Below are 19512 nucleotides of genomic sequence, written 5' to 3'. Positions count from 1 at the left end.
CCGTTTTTCAGTTCCTTACGTACAATAAAAGCCATCTTTAAAGAGCTCTGCAGGGTGTGTGTGTTTATATATATATATATATAAAGCTGTACAATTCACAGTTTAAAAGAGAGTAAAATAAAGAGAAATAAGACATCTATGTTTAATACGGACTTCATTAACAGCTGCTTGTTGACCAGTTCGACCACCTTTCTGTCAGGGTCTAAGTGCACAGATAAATTAGAGAATTACACTTATAAAGTAATAAAAAGAATAAAAATAAACACATAGCTGCCATCAAGTTATGTTTTGCAAAAAAAATATGCTAAAAAGGATGAACAAACATAACTTGAGAACAGATTGCAATTTTTATTGCTACTATAGGAAAGTTTGATATAGTAATGAATAATGTGAAACAGGCACAAGCAATAAGATGAGATCAAATGTAAGGAAAGAAAGGATTTCATATTTACTGCGTTTTGGAGACACAGCTTGCAGGCATGCAGTAATGATGTCACAGTTCTTCTGCTGCTTGCTGCAGAGTCGATCCTTCCTCTTCAGCTGCCTCACCAGCTTGGCCGACTGGACGCCGATGCGATAGTTCACCTCCTGTACAATCCACTTCAGGTCTTCTGGATCTTGACAGAAAAAAAAAAACATCACGAGCACTGTGAGAAAGGTGGCCTTTTTTTGCATTCTGTTAAAGGCTCTTTACTGCGCAATCCATAAAATTAAAACAGTGGCTCTGCCACAGAAAAAACACCTGGATCTACAAACATCAAATGAATTTCAGAAACAGACTTCAGATACAAACTTAGGGGACCAACAAGACCGCTATATAAAAGCAAAAAAAAAAATTGAAAAGATCGTGTCAGGGGACCTTTAAGGAGGGTAGAACAGTTCTATGTGACGTCCTTTTTATACAAGGGTCAAAAACAATGTTGTTCATTTTAATTTAAAGGGGTTTGAATGAACATACAGTACAGGCCAAAAGTTTGGACACACCTGTGTTTTCTTTATTTTCATGACCATTTACATTGGTAGATTCTCACTGAAGGCATCAAAACTATGAATGAACACATGTGGAGTTATGTACTTAACAAAAAGTGGAGACCTGGCCTCCACAGTCACCGGACCTGAACCCAGTTCAGATGGTTTGGGGTGAGCTGGACCCCAACAAGTACTAAACACCTCTGGGAACTCCTTCAAGACTGTTGGAAAAGCATTTCAGGTGACGACCTCTTGAAGCTCATCGAGAGAATGCCAAGAGTGTGCAAAGCAGTAATCAGAGCAAAGAAACTAGAATATAAAACACGTTTTCAGTTATTTCACCTTTTTTTTTGTGTTAAGTACATAACTCCACGTGTTCATTCATAGTTTTGATGCCTTCAGTGAGAATCTACCAACGTAAATAGTCATGACAATAAAGGATTGAATGAGAAGGTGTCCAAACTTTTGGCCTGAACTGTATTTAGTATTTAAAAAAAATGTAAAGCAGGGTAAGATTATTACTGATATTTTCAGATTGATACATTAGTTAATGTAACTAAGCCACATGGACACAGAAAAAACCAGCATCATTCACCCATGAAATGCTTTAGCATTCTTCTGAGCATTCTTCGTAAGCCTCGTATAATGTAACTCGGCGTAAGACATTAGCGGCATTAAAAGCACCTTTCTGGGAGAGATAGTTCATCTGATGTCGCCTGGTGTGCTTCTCCTGGAGCTCCAGCAGGAAATTGGAGCCGGAGTTGCTCCGTCCCAGGAACGCGTCGGAGCTGGACGCCTCGGTCGAGCTGTCCAGGCTGTCCACGCTCCTGCTGCTGCTGCGGGTGTACGTGTCGTACAGCTCGACCAGCAGTCGGTCCACGATGGACGTCCGGTGCGAAGCTCCGTCGCCGCCGCCGCCGCGGCAGCAGGTGTCGGCGTCCGTCTCCGTCTCCGCCGCCGCGTCGGGGCCCTGGAAGGTCAGGGGCCAGCCGGCCTCGGCCGGGGGGGCGGCGTGGAACGGCGAGAAGCCGTCGGAGTTGACGAACACTCCGCTCTCCCCCTCCGAGCAGACGTCGACGTCACCTGGCCGCGACATTTTCACCTGCGCGGCCCGCGGCCGCGGAGCGTTTTCTTCGCCTGGAGGAGGAGGAGGAGCAGGAGCAGGAGGAGGAACCGGAGTTCCGGGCTCTCGGCGCTCCCGCTGCGGGGAAAGAAAGTTTCCTGCGGCCGCCAGGTGCGCGCGCACCTCCCCGCGGGTTCGAGCTGTAAAACGACGTGGCCCGCTTGGATTCGGTGCCAAATCGCGTTTAAAGTCGTTGTTCTAACTGAATTGATGTAATATGTACGGGTTGAAATAATTCCTATTATATGATGACAGCCTAAATCAAATGAATCAATTGAATGCCTTATATATATATATATATATATATATATATATATATATATATATATATATATGTGTGTGTGTGTGTGTGTGTGTGTGTGTGTGTGTGTGTGTGTGTGTAAAACACACACACACGTTTTAAGCTTTTGGCAGACACTCTTATCCGGAGTGACACACAAAAGTGTTTTAAATAATTGAAATCCCTTATTTGGTTCCCTTATTTTGGTTAAAAAAAAAACATTTACATTTAGAGCATTTATCAGACGCCCTTATCCAGAGCGACTTACAATCAGTAGTTACAGGGACAGTCCCCCCCTGGAGCAACTTAGGGTTAAGTGTCTTGCTCGGGGACACAATGGTAGTGAGTGGGATTCGAACCTGGGTCTTCTGGTTCATAGGCGAGTGTGTTACCCTCTAGGCTACTACCACATTTAAAAAATATATATGTTAGAACCCTATTTAATTTAAACTATTTCCTAAAAAGAGGGTTAGGGTTTTTAGCTCGTGTTCGAACATGTAACGATATCTCCTAAAATCCAAGACAGAGACGAGTCTAGGTGAACGCTTTCGTAGTACCTTGAGAGATGGTGGTACCAGTGGAGCAGTGCTGGAGGATCGGAGAGGTCTGAGGTGCGAGGATTAATGAGAGATCTGAGGTACGACGGTGCTGGGGGTACGAGGGTTCCATATTTTGTTATTCCAAAAATGGATTAAATGCAATTTTTCCCTCAGAATTCCACACAACACCCCATAAAGACAGCGTAAGATGTTTGTGGCACAATATAACATATATAAAATATCCTTTCAGGTTACTTTCGTTGTTGTTGTACATTGTTGTATATTATAATATGACGTCATCCCCGCGTCTGCTCCGCTCCCACGTGCAGAGTATCGCGGGATCAGCTGACCGGGATTTCCGCGCAGCACGTGACTGGGAACAGGGACGCGCGGCGCTGTTCCCTGCGGAAGAGCGTTTATTGCTGTCGCCTGAGCGGAGGGGAGGGGGGGAGCGTGTTCTCCCCGCTATAACTACATTTCACGCTTTTTATCCGTTTAAACGGGCCCGGGAGACTGGTTGTATTATATATATTTTTTTTTATTTCGACGCACAATGGGCTCTGTTCGTGTCTGTCTGCGGACATGGCTGCGCCTCAGCCTCATCTGCGTCACTGCGCTGTCCAGTAACTTGGCTGTTGTCGCAAAGATGTACAGGAAGCCCAATATTGTTTTGATCCTGACCGATGATTTAGACGTTGCAATCGGCGGCATGGTAAGGCACATCATGCATGCTTCAGTTTCCACAACGCGAATGTATTTTAAGATGGTGTTAAATAAACACGTGTGCTGGACTCTAATGCACTGCATCTGTTCCTCCAGACGCCACTGAACAAGACAAGAAAGTTCATCGGCGACGCTGGCATTTCGTTCACTAACGCTGTAAGGGCGCCTCGCTTCTCCTGCGTCACGTGATGAATCGCACCTCTGACCTCTGGTGCTTCGGCGCCGAGGACGATTATTTTACAACTTTCTGAAGCACGTCACAGAAACGTGCTGTTTTAACTCTTAACTTAATCCAGTGGAAGATGTTTTCCTGTTTGGTATTACAGAATCTTAATCCTTTCTCACATCGGGTTGGAAAATGTAAATAAAAAAACAGAACTTGGTTATGAATTTATTATTTATGTTATCTCCTTTTGGCACTAAGGTTGTCTTAGTTAATGTACAACACGTGGAAGACCCCGAAAAACCACACGTTATTGGAAGTATATATTTGCCATAAGCCTTTCAGAGATAAAGTTCCTCTTTTTGGCAAGGGTTGCGGTTGAGATCAAACTCCTGAAGTTTGGAGATTTTTTTTTTTTCTAGTTTGTGGCCAGTCCCTTGTGTTGCCCTAGCCGGGCCAGCATTCTGACTGGGAAGTACCCCCACAATCACCATGTGATCAACAACACGCTGGAAGGAAATTGCAGCAGCCTGGCCTGGCAGAAGAGCCAGGAGTCGGCCACCTTCCCGCTGTTGCTGCAGAAGCTCGCCTATTATCAGACCTTCTTCGCTGGAAAGTATCTGAATGAGGTAGAGCCCCGCCCTGGTTCATGCCGGTTTAATCTGTATGCAGATTAGTCCATGACGACGTTTTAATCACTGCTTAGGCCCTGGTAAATGTATACTGGATTAATGAAACAATCTTGGTTTTATCAACTGACTTCTGACACTTTGGGCAAACCATGAAGAATTTCTTTACTTACCGATAACTCTTTCTTTCAGTATGGAAACCCAGAAGCAGGAGGGGTGGAATATGTGCCTCCTGGCTGGGACTACTGGTTTGCTTTGGTAAGATTTAGAAAAGCTCTGGTCATGTGGTTGATGAATTTTTGTTGGCTTTTTCAGGGCACCTGATTAGCTGCTTATCAGATTACGTCCAGCCATATCTGTTCATAGTTAGATTTTACTTTGTTTAACGCCCACCCACGGCGTGACCTTAAAATAAGATTTCTGAATCACAGACACGCTTTTTGTTCAGCTAAATGCAGAAATAAAAAGGATGGGTTTGGCCCACATCCATGTAAGATGGGCCTTGATTGATCAGGCCAACTGTTTCCATGGCAGTCTTCCCAGTTCAAAAAAACTTTGACCAAGGTACAACACTCTTGCCTATGAACCAGAAGACCACAAAGACCCAGGTTCAAATCCCACTTACTGCCATTGTATCCCTGAACAAGACATTTAACCCTGAGGATCTCCAGGGGGACTGTCCCAGTAACTACTGATTGTAAGGTGCTCTGGATAAGGGGTGATTGATAAACTGCTGAATGTAAATGGCTGTAATAAGGCACATTAATGTTCCCCACAGGAAAAAAACTCCAAATATTACAATTACACGCTGTCTGTGAATGGGAAGCCTCAGCGCCATGGGCAGAACTACAGCCAGGACTACCTCACTGATGTGCTGGTAAGGATCTCAGTCAGTTCAGGCAAACATTAGAAAATATTAATTACATTCTCAATAATAACTAATGTTCTGCAGTATGGAATAAACAAAAATAATCTTGCAATAGATGTGTTACAATACACATGCTTTTTTTTTATTCTGTAGACATAAAAGTAATGTTTCTGAATATTTGAAATGTGAATAACCTGCAATAATATTGTGCCATTGCACATATTATAAGGTATCCATTGGGCTATTATCTTCTCCATTTATATTTTGGTTCATAATTTTATATAGCATTTTATGATTCAATGTGCACTAAATGCTGAATGTGACCTTGCAATATGATCACTTTTTTTGTGTGTTGTATTTTAATAGACTTGTTTACACACTGCAGTGTTTTGTCTGTGTAATACATGCACTTCATTAATCATAAGTGAAAGTGAAGTGATTGTCATCACTGCAGCACAGCACATGGTGCACACAATGAAATGTGTCCTCTGCTTTTAACCATCACCCTTGGTGAGCAGTGGGCAGCCATGACAGGCACCCGGGAGCAGTGTGTGGGGGCGGGACCTCAGTGGCACCTTGCCAGTTCGGGATTCGAACCTTCTGATTACGGGTCCGTTTCTTTACCCGTTACACTGTTCTCTTCAGGCCAGTGTCTCACTGGAGTTCCTGAGTTACAAGTCCAACTACAGACCTTTCTTCATGATGGTGTCCACGCCGGCACCTCACTCCCCATGGACAGCAGCTCCTCAGTACGAGGGAAGATTCTCTGACATCAAGGCTCCACGCGACCCCAGCTTTAATGTACATGGAAAGGTACAGCGCCATGGAACAGTCAATGCTGTGACTACTTAATTTAGTGAGCGATTGCATTTAGTTGGATAAAGTTTCACCAGGAGGATTCTTTAAATGCTTTTTTTTTTCTTTTTGAAGAATACAATGTTCTCTTTCTTTAGGACAAACACTGGCTGATCAGACAGGCCAAGACTCCTATGACCAACTCCTCAGTGGAATTCCTGGATGATGCATTCCAGAAACGGTATCATTTCTTTCCTGCTTCCTGTAAACAGTCACTATTGCAGTACATTATCAAATAAGATTCAACTGCTGGTGGAGTTCTACCTTGGCCTATGTTCTGAAGTGCAGTTTGTGTGGTGTACACTAGGTGGCGTACTCTTTTGTCTGTGGATGACCTAGTTGAGAAAGTGGTGAAGAATCTGGAGGCGCGGGGGGAACTGGAGAACACGTACATCATGTTCACCTCGGACAACGGATACCACACTGGTACTGTTCATAAGAGGAACTAAATGGTGGCCCTATTAATTTCACTAATTTCATTAATCAAATTAATACATGAAACTGGTAACCTATTTATTTGGGAAAGCTAAGCTAATGACTGCAACGTGGGAAGTGAGATCAGTATAAGTAATGCGTATTTCGGCATCCGTGCAGAAAACCAACGTAACATAACCAACATAACGCCTCTACAACACGCACCACATATTTAAAAAGTGTACGCACTGTTTACATGGACATTTATGTCATTGGTGTTCTGCTTTTATATTTAAAGGAATCTTGAAGTTCTGTACCTGATTTGTTTTCATGTGTTTGTCCTCATAGGCCAGTTCTCACTTCCAGTGGACAAGCGCCAACTCTATGAGTTTGACATCAGAGTCCCCCTTCTGGTCCGAGGACCCAACATCAAGCCCAACCAGACAAGTCCAGTAAGGAACCATTATAGCCTTAATGAAAGCTAGTTTAATGAAAATACAAAATTGTTTCTTCTCCTTGACCCCATAACTTCCTCTGATTAGATGCTTATTGCCAATGTGGATCTGGGTCCCACAATCCTAGACATGGCTGGGATTAACATCAACCAAACAAAGATGGATGGCATATCATTCCTGCCTCTTATGGTAATTTAATTCTCTTAAAAATGAAAGTTGTTCTGCTGTTCAAGAAGTAGTATTATTGATTATAATCTGTTATGCAGAAGGCAGCATGCAATGCTTAGTGAATGAAAGACAATGGATTGTAAATGTGTGTCTCAGAACGGGCAGAGCAACAGCAGCAGCTGGAGAACAGACATGCTGGTGGAATATGAAGGAGAAGGGAGCAACATCTCTGACCCAGCATGTCCTCTGCTTGGCCCTGGGGTCTCGGTAAGAAACGTTATGGGTTACTCTTTATGCCTAATAGTTTAGTACATTTACATTTATGCCATTTGTCAGACGCGACTCATAATCAGTAGTAACAGGGACAGTCCCCTTGGAGACACTCAGGGTTGAGGGTCTTGCTCAGGGACACAATGGTAGTAAGTGGGGTTTGAGCCTGGGTCCTCTGGTTCATTGGCAAGTTCAGTGTGCATAAAATGTGTGTGTGTGTGTGTGTGTGTGTGTGTGCGTGCGTGTGCACATGTGTCCACAGGAATGCTTCCCAGACTGTGTGTGTGAGGATTCGTACAATAACACCTATGCCTGCGTTCGTACCGTCTCAACCTCCACAAACCTTCAGTACTGTGAGTTTGATGACAGTGAGGTGAGAGCATCAGCCTGCCTTGAGTTCTATTTTATTCGCTCTGTTCTTAATAGGCTTGGGTGAACATATCCAGTGATCATCTGGATATGCACTTGCTACTCATTCAGTACTTTGTTACAGTAATAATTATCTAATGAGCCATATCAGCTAACTAGGGTTTGGCAATATGTTGAATGCATCAACTTTCACCTATTAGAGCATTAATGAAGCCAAAGTTGTCATCTTTCTTGCATGTTCAGGTGTTTGTAGAGGTCTACAACCTGACTGCAGACCCATTCCAGCTCACTAACATTGCCAAGAGCATTGAACAAGAGGTGCTGGAGAAGATGAACCACCGCCTGATGATGCTTCAATCATGTTCTGGACAGTCCTGCAGAACGGCAGGCGTCTTTGATGCACGGTCAGAACCTGTAATATTAGCCTCTCCTGATTATTAATAGTAAAACAGTTGTGGTATGATGTGCATTTTAGGCTCATATTGCATTGAAGTTTGTGGTTTCATCTTTGTGGTTTCAGTTCAAGACTTTGGTATGTGATATTTCATGATACCATTATTTTAATGCGCCTTCTAGTTAGTGAAACCTTTCCAAAACCAAAAAGACTTAATTTAATGAAGTTTAAAATGTTTGTGAAATAGTGGATGAGTGCCACCTCTAGAGAAAAATCTGAAATATTTTAATTTTGACTGGCATTAGAAAAAAGTTGGACAGGCCTATGACACGCATTGTAATTTTATTCACACATTGATTTATTATTTAGTATTTGCAGTCTTCCTCTGACGACCGCACAGCATTTAAAAATGCAGCAGCTGTGAAATAATAAAAATTTTCCTGGCCAATAATCTCAGATACTCCTGTACCAGTCGAGGGAGCCAGAGGACATGTCTGACATGTTTTAATGAAGACCTCAAGTTAGTTCTCATCTGAACTGATAAATGAAGACCTCTTCTGTAAAGAGTTCTTATGGTCAATAAGGTTTTTTTTCCCCTCTTGTCTCAAATGTGTACCCTCTCCTACAGGTATAAGTTTGATCCACGATTGATGTTCAACGACCACGGCCCACACATAAGCAGACTGCACCAGGCTCTCAAGTAGGAGGGAAATGAGAAATTAAGGGGAGAGGGAGGAGAGGATGAAAGTTGACACCCGACCCCCCCCCTTTCCACTTGTCTTACAGTTGCCTTGTATTTTGTGAACATACCCACTTCAGACATCCCGCGGTGAGGTTACGTGGGATGCTGGCAGAGAGTTCTTGACACTTTAAATGAACTCCCTACAGCCATTTATATCGAGGCTGCCTTGTGTGTGTGTGTGTGTGTGTGTGTGTGTGAGAGAGAGAGAGCGAGAGAGACACTCCAATGCTGCCCTTTGTGTCTCGTCATTGAGGACTGCCATTAACTAGATATTTTCGTTAGGTCAATGATGTTCATTTAGAATTGTTTTCAGCTTTCTAACACTTTTTAGGCCATATTCACTAACAAATATTGAGACTGTTGGACATGACTGGTAGATATGCTGTAAACCACTAGGCTCAATAAGACATGATGGTAACAGATCAGATGCGTTCATGATTTTCCAAATGATCAGTGTTTTTGGGATCTGTTTGTAGGCCTTATGAAGTAAATTTTATAAATAGTGTGACAAAATGGCTTTCATCTTCTTTTTTTTTTTCCCTCTGGTTTTATTCATGACTTTGCATTGTTCCATTGAGTGACACCAGTGATCAAGGCTATTTTTAAATGTTTCAGAAAATAAAATGTGCATAATATCAACATTTTTTTTTTATTCACTTACATAAAGTACTCTGCTACAACCACTTCACATGCTGTGTTCAACTTTCAATTTTTGACTAGTCAGTGACTGAAATTTAATTGCCAATGAGCCAAAGGTGTTGATCACAATTTTTAATTCAGGTTAAATGTCCAAATAATGAATCAAATGTGAACTAGGTATGGATGGAATTGATACAAATGTATTTAAGGGAAATGTTTATTTATAGCAGTGACTTTCTAAGACTAACTCCTGTCCTTAAACTATTAATGGTGATTGTAATGAGAGAATATTTTTTTGCAATTTAATAAGATACAGAAGTCAGAGGAGGGGGGAAAAAGACAATTATTCAACTGATGCACTTTTTAATGTCGAGTACATATGTGGTAGTTATCTTTGTTTAAATTATTGAAGTTTACATTCTTGGCTTGCCTGTTTGATCAATAAACACTTTTAAACATTTATTGCTTAGTTTCTGTCTTTTTTTCTAAAAATTACATACAACATTCAAATCTTGACTTTTATGATATAATAAAGTTTTATACACCAATGAAGGGTAATTAGTAATTTATTACATTTCCCTAAGATTATATTACAGCATATGTCTGTTCATGTCTGTTCCAAAATGCATGCCAGTTCAGGTTTCTCATCAGTATGAAGAATTTCAGTATACACGTATAGATAAAAAAAATTTTAAAATTACTTCTGGACGTTCATGCACCAGTCAAGACCAGAAGAGTTACTTTATACCACTCCGCTCCATGGTTCACAAAAGAACTACGGAAAATGAAGATGGGGCGTTTGCTCAAGAGATGTCATAAAGCCTCTGGTCTTACAGTCCACCAGCTAGCTTATAGAGAACACCAAGAGCATGCTCAGTCCCTGAGAGATGCATGGTCACAATTGTACTCCAGCTTCATCAGAGAGAGTTCAGGAAGTTTCAAGCAGTTGTTTTCCACTATAAATCATCTAGTCAAACCACAAACCCCTCCACTTACAGATGCTACAGAAGAGTTCTGTAAAAAAATGGTGAGTCAATTCGTTCTGCTCTATGTGGTCCCCCTGTTCAACCAAATCTATCTGCAAATGTACCATTAAGATTTCCCAGACTCTAATCTGCTTCCCTGCAGTATCACAGCAAGAGGTGGAGGACAATCAGGAAAACAAGACCCTCTACCTGTGCCCTGGACCAGTTTTCTGGTAAAAGCCAATACTACCACCATAAGCGAAAGTGAAGTGAAAGTGAAGTGATTGTCACTTGTGATATAAGTGAGCAGTGTGGGGACGGTACTTTGCTCGGTGGTACCTTGGCAGACCGGGATTCGAACCGGCAACCTTCTGATTACGGGGCCCTCTTCCTTAACCACTAGGCCACCACTGCCCCCTCATCACCTGTGTAATAAACCACTCAGTTAAGACTGGCTTCATCCCACCTACTCGAAAGCAGGCCAGAATTAGACCACTTCACAATAAATATTTCCAAACTTCCTTTCCTCTCCACCTTCAGGACCATCTTAAAAACAATAACCTTTTCACTCCACTCTTCATACAGCACAGAAACATCTCTGGTAAGGGTAACAAATGACCTTCTAATGGAAGCAGATGCCGGCTGCCCCTCCGTCCTCAACCTAAAGGATCTCTCTGCTGTACTTGACACTGATGATCCTGGTACTGACCTCAACTGGATTACATCCTAACTCACAGAAAGAACTAATTTCATTTGGAGATGCTAAATCCAAACTGTACAGTGCCAGCTGATGAGTTCCTCAGGGGTCGGTCCTTCTCCCCATCCTCTTCATTCTCCACCTTGGACATAATCAGCCACCATGGAATCTCATTTCACTATTATGCAGATAGACAATTATATGTTAAAACTACAGCTGCCTCTCGACCTTCAGCATCATCAATGCCATCAACACTTACCATATGTCTGGAGGAAATAAGGATGTAGATAAAGCAGAATTTTCATCTGAACAGCTCCAAGCCTGAAGCTATAGTCCCCTCTTCTCTTCAGTCACCAACCTTTGTGTAAGATTTGAACCCCACCTCACTTTTGAAAACAAGATCAAGCAACTCTGCAAGACCTCGTATCTGCACCTCAAAAACATTGACAAGCCTCGTCCCACGCTATCAATGTCCAGCCTTTGTCTCATCTTGACTACTGCCATGCTCTACTCATCTGGATTTCAAGCAAGAGTCTTTAGAGACTGCAGTGCATCCAGAACTCTGCTGCTAGGATCATGAAGTGTGTGAAGATATGAACACATATGCCCTTCATTCCACTAGTTCCCCATCTCTGCAAGGATCTCCATCCTCACTCACCAGTACATATATGAAATTATTATTATTGTTTTTCATTAAAAAATAAAAAAAGATTTGTATGTAGATTAATAGATGAAACTACTATATTGCTTTCATCTGCCGTTTAAAAGAAACACATTTTAAATCAATATGAAACAATTCTTTAACAAGCTCTCTCAATGTAACTCAGTTTATGAACACTTCTCCAGAATCTACAATAGACCGCCAACCACCTAACCCCAATCCTCTAGGACTGGTAAGAAGGGCAGGTCAGTGTTTCCCAGGTAATAGAGTCCTCCGTGCTGAAAAACGTCACTGATGGTCCAGGTGAGGCTGCCGTTGGGGTCGTGGAGACTGTCCAGAATCTCTCCCTCTGGGCTCAGTTCCAGGATCAGTCCATACATTGGCAGGAGTAAATTATACCAGCTGAGAGGAATAAGCTGAGATTCAGAGAGAACAGGCCACACAACAATGATGAATACCATTCATAATTAAAATTAAACAGGTGAATGCATCTGATAACTAAATAATCTTTTGTTCTGAATAACTCTGAAATCAGTTTCACACTTAGTGTTTTATGAGGTTTTGAGAATAAAGATCCTGTTGCTGCAAAGGTTTTCCACTTTAACTGACATGCAATTAAAACATGTCTAAAACATGCATCTTATTATAAACATTTACATTCGGGGATAATAAATGCACTTCACAATTCATTCTTTTGGGCGTGCTCTGGCTCCGCATTCCAGGACAGAGTTTAATGTTCGTTTTATGTGTCCTGATGCCCTGGTTGTGTGCACCTGTTTTCATGTGTATAAAGTTGATCGAGTCTAGTCCTCATCCGGTAACTGACTTTTTAGCCACGTTCTCTGTGTAGATGTCCATGTGACTTGTTAACTGTTCATGAGTCAAGAGATTGAGTCCATTCTTCCCAGCCCTCACGAATCCCTGACACCTTCCATGTAATGTCATATGGAATAATAATTTTTGAGACCACAATGAGCAGTACATAATATATACTATAATAATACTAATAATACTAAGATAAGTTATCAACTGATTACCTGACAACTTCAGTTAAAAGCTTCATAGCTCATACCTAGTTGATCAAATAAATGTCTGGGACATTTGAAATTTAATCAATGCACTTTCCTTTTACCCCCACTAATTTAGAATGTATTTGTCTGGTAATACAATTGTACTTTAATAACACTCTCAAAGGTGTGTTCAAACGAAAAATCAGAATATGGAGGTCATGTTGCAGATTTGTACTTCAATTCAATTTGAATAGAAAGTTACCTTGGTCATTAAGCGTTTTATAGCAGGGAAGGGCCCAATGAGGTCCAAAAAGGGGGCCAGCAGACGGCCATGGAAACGGATGGTGTTCAGTCCCACAAGGAAGGTGCCCCGGTCACTCAGCCGAATGTTGTCAGGGTAACCAGGCATGTTATTTATCAGGGTTTCCTTTTTGCCAACTTCGGGCCCTTTTAACCAGTACCTGCGGCACAGATGATATTCTTATGTATCTGCAGGATTCACAGAAAAATAATACAAGCAGCTGATTACCTGCTTACGCGTCCGATGCTGGTCTCAGCCAATATGATGAAGTCCTCCTCTGGAGATAAGGCAATGCCGTTGGGCATGAACAGAGAGTGCAGTAATGTCTGCACGTGGCCTGTCTCGGGGTCGTATGACAGGAGGCGGCCCAAATGATTGGTCTCAATCACCTGCAAGATTTAACCACCAAGATCAGTCTCTATTTTAGAAGGTAGTAATGAAAAAACATTTGGAGTTGAAGTTGCCTGGACTTTATTCATTGCTTCACTGATTTGAATATCATGTTTTTAAATGAATCTACTATATGTTAAATTTATTCTTGAAAGGGAAGGCATTGAGTATCCCAGCAACCAATCTCCTGTCTTCTCAATGTGGCCTCTTTAGATCTTTTTTCCCCCCTTTGTTCTTGTTTTTTGTAACCCCATTCTACAGATGGGATTTCTGTTTTTCTGCTGTGTTGGGCTCCTTACTTAAAATGAAATAAAATGAAATAAAATCTGGCTGTATGAAATAAAATCTGGCTGTATTGTATACACTACTACAAATTAGTCATGCTGGTTATACATTTGTGTCTAAAACACATTTCTCCATTATTTTATAACAGGTTATATAGTTCACTCTACACTACTTATTTTCATTAGTGTACAGTATCCACAAAGACTAAAACCTTAAATCAAAGGCCATTCATAAAAATGTCACATGTTATGGTGCAGCGCAAACACATTAACAGCTTTTTCATCCTCACCTCATATCGGACGTGTCTCCTGCCCCACTTGGTACTAGAGTCAGTGAAGAAAACAGTTCCATTCCGAGAGAGTTCCAGGCCATTCAGGAATCCAAAAGGAATTCCATCACACCCTAACCATGGAATAAAATATTTATTACAATGTGAGTGTACAAAGAAGGAGAACTTCCCAACATTTTGACAATAAATAAATACGCTGTATGTTGTGGCTGTCAGAAGAATTTTAGTGTAAAAATCATACTTTACTTTACTTTATTTAGCAGATGCTTTTATCCAAAGCGACTTACAAGAGGAAGACACCAGCGACTTCTATAGAAGTCGAAAATCATAATTCAATATACTGGATTGACTTCTGGATTTTCACACTTGCTAGATATTCCAATCAGATATGAACATAAATCAGATTTGGCTAGAGTGTCTAAATGTCGCCTTAAGACAGTGGTGACACAGTGCTCACAGACCGTCCTTGCTGGATAGCAGCAGTGTTTTCTCTCCACTCATGGGGTCAACCTTGAACAGACCAAGGTAGGAGTCTGCAACTATAAGTTGTCCATCCTGGTCCAGCCTCAGCCCATGAGGTCGACCACACACCGGTTCATAGTCCACATTGGTTCCTATGGTAAAACAACAAAAAAAAGATCAAATGTCAGGTTGCATATTCATTACCACCATGTATGTCATGCAAATTTGATAAAATTTAATTCAGAACAAGTAAAACTACAGACAAGAGAAAAAAGTATTAAAAAAATAAGAATTTATGACAATGCAAACAAATTGGATGAACTGTGATGTGAGCTGTAGGTAAATCATAATCCAGAAGGTCATGAGGAAGGAGCAGGTTTCTTTTAGGAGACATTTTGAAGGAGATTATCCTGTTTGTATCATTGCCATACCAAAAGTTATGTTTTATACCATGGTCTACAAGACCTTTATAGAACGGACAAACATCGGAATCTACTTTGGGGAAGGGGAAGTGGAAACGTGGAAAGGAAAGGCTCACTCACACGGGGGACACTCCAGACACGCACAACATCTGTAAAAACACAACACTCAACACCATTACTAAAACACCCAACTCAAGCCACAACTTGGACCATCCCTGCTGGCATGGACCGTCTGGGGTCTGCCCTGCGCCCACACCGGCCCACTTACCACACACATTGCAAGTACACAAACCCACATACTAGCACTACGCCGCTGACAGACGAACACGTGCCATTGACAAACTAATAAGACCGGACCTGGAACACTGGTGCAGGCTCTCCTTTAAAGGAGGGGAAACAGGTGTAGAGAATCGGGAAGGGGCGGGGCCTGCATGACGCTGGGTGCCGGGGAGTAGCTCCGTTACAAAGCTATAGCTTTGTCTATGATATTTTAATCACTACTTGTTTACGGTTAAAGGTTCGCCTTTTAAAAATGAAACAGGCTATGTGATCACCCCCGAATTTAGCAAACCTGGTTTTAGAATAGTATCTTCAATTTTATTAACACTTGAAAGTGTATAAAAAGGATAATACACTAAAGATATATATATATACACACACACACGCACACGCACACACTGTTTCTAAAAAGTCATAATTTCTCTCCATTCTAGGGGCCCTTAAATAATTAACAACTCATTGGAACTCTCCATGCTGTGATTTACAGAAGCTGACAAGCAGACAAAAAGTGTGTGTCAAGCAGTGAATAATGCAGAGGGGGGTGTCAAATCTACTCCTTTGTGTAGAGAAGCAAGAAATTACTGCTGACTGAAGTGAAATTTCACTTGATATTTCATAATTAGTAAAACGGTATCTGCATAATGATTAAAATGTATATTCACCACATTCTGGGACGTTCTGTCCCATCTGTGTGATGAAAGCCAGTGTGTCCCGGTGAATCCGCCACAGCTTCCCATCAACTGTGCCTGTGTACACATTCCCTATGGAGCGATTCCAAAAAAGGAGGAAAAATAAGTTATGGCCAGACAGAACTGCCACTAAAACACAAATGGGGATGCTGGGTTAGGAACAAACACTTACCTTCCTGATCTGCTGTGAAAGACTCAGGGCCCTTGAGCTGTCCTAGAAAGAGCCTCCTCCCCCTCTGAAGTCGTCTGTTCAGAGCCAAAGGCCCCTCTAAAGCGGGAGGTGGCCCCTCGAATCTTAAAAACAGGTTAACACTGCATTTCTTTCACTTTCTTGCATCTAAAGAAGTGCAGATGTGATCTCACTTCAATAAATGGACAAATGGACACAGCGGTGAGCATGGGATGCGTAACTCACACAAAGGGCTCTGGATCAATGGGTGACGGGATGAAGTAAATCCCAACTGCCAAGGCCAGGAACGCCACCAGGATGGACCAGAGGTTCATCCTGAAAAACAATGGTCCCACTTACACGATCAGTCGGTCAAAAACAATTGAGTCAAGTGAATGACATTGGAGTGTCAGTGAATCAAATGATCTTGAATCACCATGAAGAACAAGGACAAAATTGTGACAAGTAACAGTTATGCAGCAATTCCAGAATAGCTCGTTTCACTCAACGAGCCTATTCAAGGAAGTAGTGAGGTGAAACTAACCTGGAGGATAAATTTTCTGGTCACTATCCAACTTCCCTTAGATTGGTAAAGTGGATTTGTTAATGGGAGTTCTGTGGATGCAGAATGAAACGTTTCAACCTTAAAGAAAGAGGTCCAGTTGCCCGGACTCAACTTTCAGACAACTTAACCTGGATCTGACTGAGAATCTTCACAGACATGTGAATGGCATCTCCAGAATAGCAGATTCAGTGGGGTGTTCACATTATGCAGTTTATATGTTAGTTCCTACATGAAGGACACTGGGGGCCCACGCGCAATGTGATGGTTAGTACATCTGGTCTAAAGCCACAGAAGATCTCAATTTGCTGAAACTGTAAAGCCGGTTATGATAGAACACTTGCTGTGTAGACAGGTCAGGGTGACCATGCCACCACCAAAAGAGCATAAAGCTGGCCTGCCAGTGTCAGAACTGGATTGCAATGAAAGAACATGGTTTGGTCAGATGTGGTTGGTTGGTTGAATGAGTCTGTGTGTGTGTGTGTGTGTGTGTGTGCAATTAATCCCGTGGATTAGATGGCTGTGGCCAGGAAACATTTGGGTCCTGTATTCATGTGGAAGGTACCCTTGATGCAGTGACACCTTAATTGGACCTGGCGACGGGCTAAAGGTGGCCTCCGCAAATTTAAAAGTTTAACTGCTAATGTTTTGGTTAGAGATACCACTTACTTTAGAGGACCCTGTGCTTCACTTTACTTTACTTTACTTTATTTGCAGACGCTTTTATCCAAAGCGACCTACAAGAGGAAGACACCAGCAACTCTCGTTCGATTTCTGTAGATTTTGAGTTTACAAAACTAAGAGCCCTGATACACTTTTCCACCACTACACCTGATGGACTTATTTTCTTTTCTTGGACAAATCATCACCAACCCTGCTCTCTCCTGGAGTTTTTTTACTGGAGTTTTTTCTTGTGTGCAGAAGGGTCAAGTGTGGGGGTGTCAGCTGTAGGGCCTGTCAAAGCCCATTGAGACGTACTGTACGTGAGTTTGGCAGTGGGTGGCCTAGCGGTTATGGAGGCAGCCCTGTAATCAGAAGGCCAAGGTGCAACTGAGAAAAGCACCGTCCCCACACACTGCTCACCATGGGTGATGGTTAAATGCAGAGAAGCAATTTCCTTCGGGATTAATAAAAGTATAACAAAATTATGGGCTATATCAGAAATAAAGGTTGTTCTTGTTGTTGTTCAATGGGTCTGCGATGCTTCAGACTTACACAATAATAGGCTTGGCTGTAATGTTATGGGTGATCAATGGCCATACTAGATTACAGATTTGACTTTAAATAACAACAGTAGCATGAACACTATAATTCTGTTTCTTGGATTAATCGGGAATACATCACATTAGCACGGGATCGACCTCTCGATATCTGTTCGCCCTGCATCAGAATAAATTACGAACATTGAGGCTTGCATGGACGGTTTTAAGATGTAATAAACATCGAAAATTGCACGTGGCGTTGCGCAAGTGACTGGACGTTAAACGGACAGAGGTACACTACATTAGCTCTGTGCTACAAATGCCTCGAACTAATAATTGGCTAAATTAAAGTCACATTTGACTATGCATGCAACTGAACCCTTGGCTCCCTAAAAAAACATTACAGTAATATTACAGGAAACGTACTTCACGCCGGTGTCGTGGACGGCGGGGTCCCGCTTTCTCCGTCGCGAAGCAGGTGACACTCTCGCCCGTTCGTGTCTGTTTTGCGACGTCAGAAGAGTTCACTCAGAGGACACCGACGCGCGGCGGAACTCGTCCATTACGCTCATCCGATGCGCGAAGCCCAGTTTTAATTACCAAACAATTAGCATTCTGAGACGATCAAGCATTTTGGATCTTTACCGACGGTATAGAATTGGAAACGTCGCGCGTTCGTTTGGAAACGACGGTGGACCGCGTATGGCAAGCCGTTACCTCGTTTATTCCTCCATAATCAGTCAGACGTTTACATTTTACATTTACAGCATTTATCAGACGCCTTTATCCAGAGCGACTTACAGTCAGTACTTACAGGGACAGTCCCCCCCCTGGAGCAACTTGGGGTTAAGTGTCTTGCTCAGGGACACAATGGTAGTGAGTGGGATTTGAACCTGGGTCTTCTGGTTCATAGGCGAGTGTGTTACCCACTAGGCTACTAGCACCCTAGACATGTAGCTTCTACAGATTCAGAATAAAAAAAACTTTATGAATCCCAAGGGAAATTGCTTATGCTACAGCTGCACAGACAGAAAGACATAGAATGTACAGTACATAACTCCACATGTGTTCATTCATAGTTTTGATGCCTTCAGTGAGAATCTACCAACGTAAATGGTCATGAAAGTAAAGGAAACACATTGAATGAGAAGGTGTCCAAACTTTTGGCCTGTACTGTATATGATATGTATAACATGATTAACATTTTATAGGTTGAAAGGTCCTATTGAAGTTAAATAATTGTATAGTTTGTTGGGTTTTTTTATTGTTTGCATGATCAGCAACAAGAGATTTTTTGTTTACACACAGGTGTTCTAACCTTTCATAATGTTCAATAATGTTCAAAATCATTTATTGCATGTAAGGCTTTCTGTAATTACAGCGTTCTTTAATTTTTAGCCATGTGGTCCTACTATTCGCAAAATTTGTCAACAAGCTGATTGATATATTTCTTGGAGAACTCTTTGGATTCACTTAAAAAAAAATAAATAAATAAAATAAAAGTCATGATAGTAAGTAGTTAACAATAC

General features: G+C 41.8%; 3 protein-coding genes across 5 annotated transcripts; 1 reads left to right on the top strand and 2 right to left on the bottom strand.

Annotated features, from left to right (window-relative positions):
- Positions 1-16: 16 nt before the first annotated feature.
- LOC114764450 (TBC1 domain family member 30-like) lies at positions 17-2163 on the bottom strand. Its single transcript, XM_028954115.1, has 3 exons — positions 1654-2163; positions 453-617; positions 17-202 (listed from the first exon to the last, which is right to left on the bottom strand). The coding sequence occupies exons 1-3, from the start codon at positions 2063-2065 to the stop codon at positions 96-98; spliced, it is 684 nt and encodes a 227-aa protein (XP_028809948.1). The 5' UTR covers positions 2066-2163; the 3' UTR covers positions 17-95.
- Positions 2164-3250: 1087 nt separating this feature from the next.
- Positions 3251-10062, top strand: gnsa (glucosamine (N-acetyl)-6-sulfatase a). The gene is made up of 14 exons (XM_028954100.1): positions 3251-3623; positions 3731-3790; positions 4220-4426; positions 4619-4684; positions 5205-5303; positions 5940-6107; positions 6248-6330; positions 6457-6575; positions 6912-7015; positions 7106-7207; positions 7343-7453; positions 7719-7829; positions 8069-8229; positions 8848-10062. The coding sequence occupies exons 1-14, from the start codon at positions 3465-3467 to the stop codon at positions 8921-8923; spliced, it is 1626 nt and encodes a 541-aa protein (XP_028809933.1). The 5' UTR covers positions 3251-3464; the 3' UTR covers positions 8924-10062.
- On the bottom strand, positions 9950-18673 carry LOC114764445 (adipocyte plasma membrane-associated protein). Of its 3 annotated transcripts, none has more exons than XM_028954102.1 (9): positions 18410-18673; positions 16466-16555; positions 16223-16344; positions 16024-16122; positions 14660-14812; positions 14199-14311; positions 13463-13623; positions 13196-13394; positions 9950-12339 (listed from the first exon to the last, which is right to left on the bottom strand). In XM_028954102.1, the coding sequence occupies exons 2-9, from the start codon at positions 16552-16554 to the stop codon at positions 12133-12135; spliced, it is 1143 nt and encodes a 380-aa protein (XP_028809935.1). In that variant the 5' UTR covers position 16555; positions 18410-18673; the 3' UTR covers positions 9950-12132. The 3 variants fall into 3 exon arrangements, with proteins under 3 accessions (XP_028809935.1, XP_028809936.1, XP_028809937.1); XM_028954103.1 differs by lacking the exon at positions 18410-18673 and adding an exon at positions 16764-16806; XM_028954104.1 differs by having other exon boundaries at positions 12183-12325.
- Between the last annotated feature and the right edge of the window lie 839 nt (positions 18674-19512).

The sequence above is a fragment of the Denticeps clupeoides genome, chromosome 15 (assembly GCF_900700375.1).
Source record: "Denticeps clupeoides chromosome 15, fDenClu1.1, whole genome shotgun sequence".
Taxonomy (NCBI): domain Eukaryota; kingdom Metazoa; phylum Chordata; class Actinopteri; order Clupeiformes; family Denticipitidae; genus Denticeps; species Denticeps clupeoides.
Note: the sequence above shows the minus strand (reverse complement) of the source record. Positions and strands in the feature narration are given on the sequence as shown.

Bases quoted from the DNA above. Each gene is read 5' to 3' on its own strand.
- LOC114764450 (XM_028954115.1), bottom strand. From the start codon at position 2,065: ATGTCGCGGCCAGGTGACGTCGACGTCTGCTCGGAGGGGGAGAGCGGA. The intron at 618-1,653 runs GTGCTTTTAATG...TTTTCTGTCAAG, and splicing joins GAACTATCTCTCCCAGAAAG to ATCCAGAAGACCTGAAGTGG. The intron at 203-452 runs GTAAATATGAAA...CTGTGCACTTAG, and splicing joins AGCTGTGTCTCCAAAACGCA to ACCCTGACAGAAAGGTGGTC.
- gnsa (XM_028954100.1), top strand. From the start codon at position 3,465: ATGGGCTCTGTTCGTGTCTGTCTGCGGACATGGCTGCGCCTCAGCCTC. The intron at 3,791-4,219 runs GTAAGGGCGCCT...TTTTTTTTCTAG, and splicing joins GCATTTCGTTCACTAACGCT to TTTGTGGCCAGTCCCTTGTG. The intron at 4,427-4,618 runs GTAGAGCCCCGC...TCTTTCTTTCAG, and splicing joins CTGGAAAGTATCTGAATGAG to TATGGAAACCCAGAAGCAGG.
- LOC114764445 (XM_028954102.1), bottom strand. From the start codon at position 16,554: ATGAACCTCTGGTCCATCCTGGTGGCGTTCCTGGCCTTGGCAGTTGGG. The intron at 16,345-16,465 runs GTGAGTTACGCA...CCTGTTTTTAAG, and splicing joins ATTGATCCAGAGCCCTTTGT to ATTCGAGGGGCCACCTCCCG. The intron at 13,395-13,462 runs GTAATCAGCTGC...TCTGTGCCGCAG, and splicing joins AGCATCGGACGCGTAAGCAG to GTACTGGTTAAAAGGGCCCG.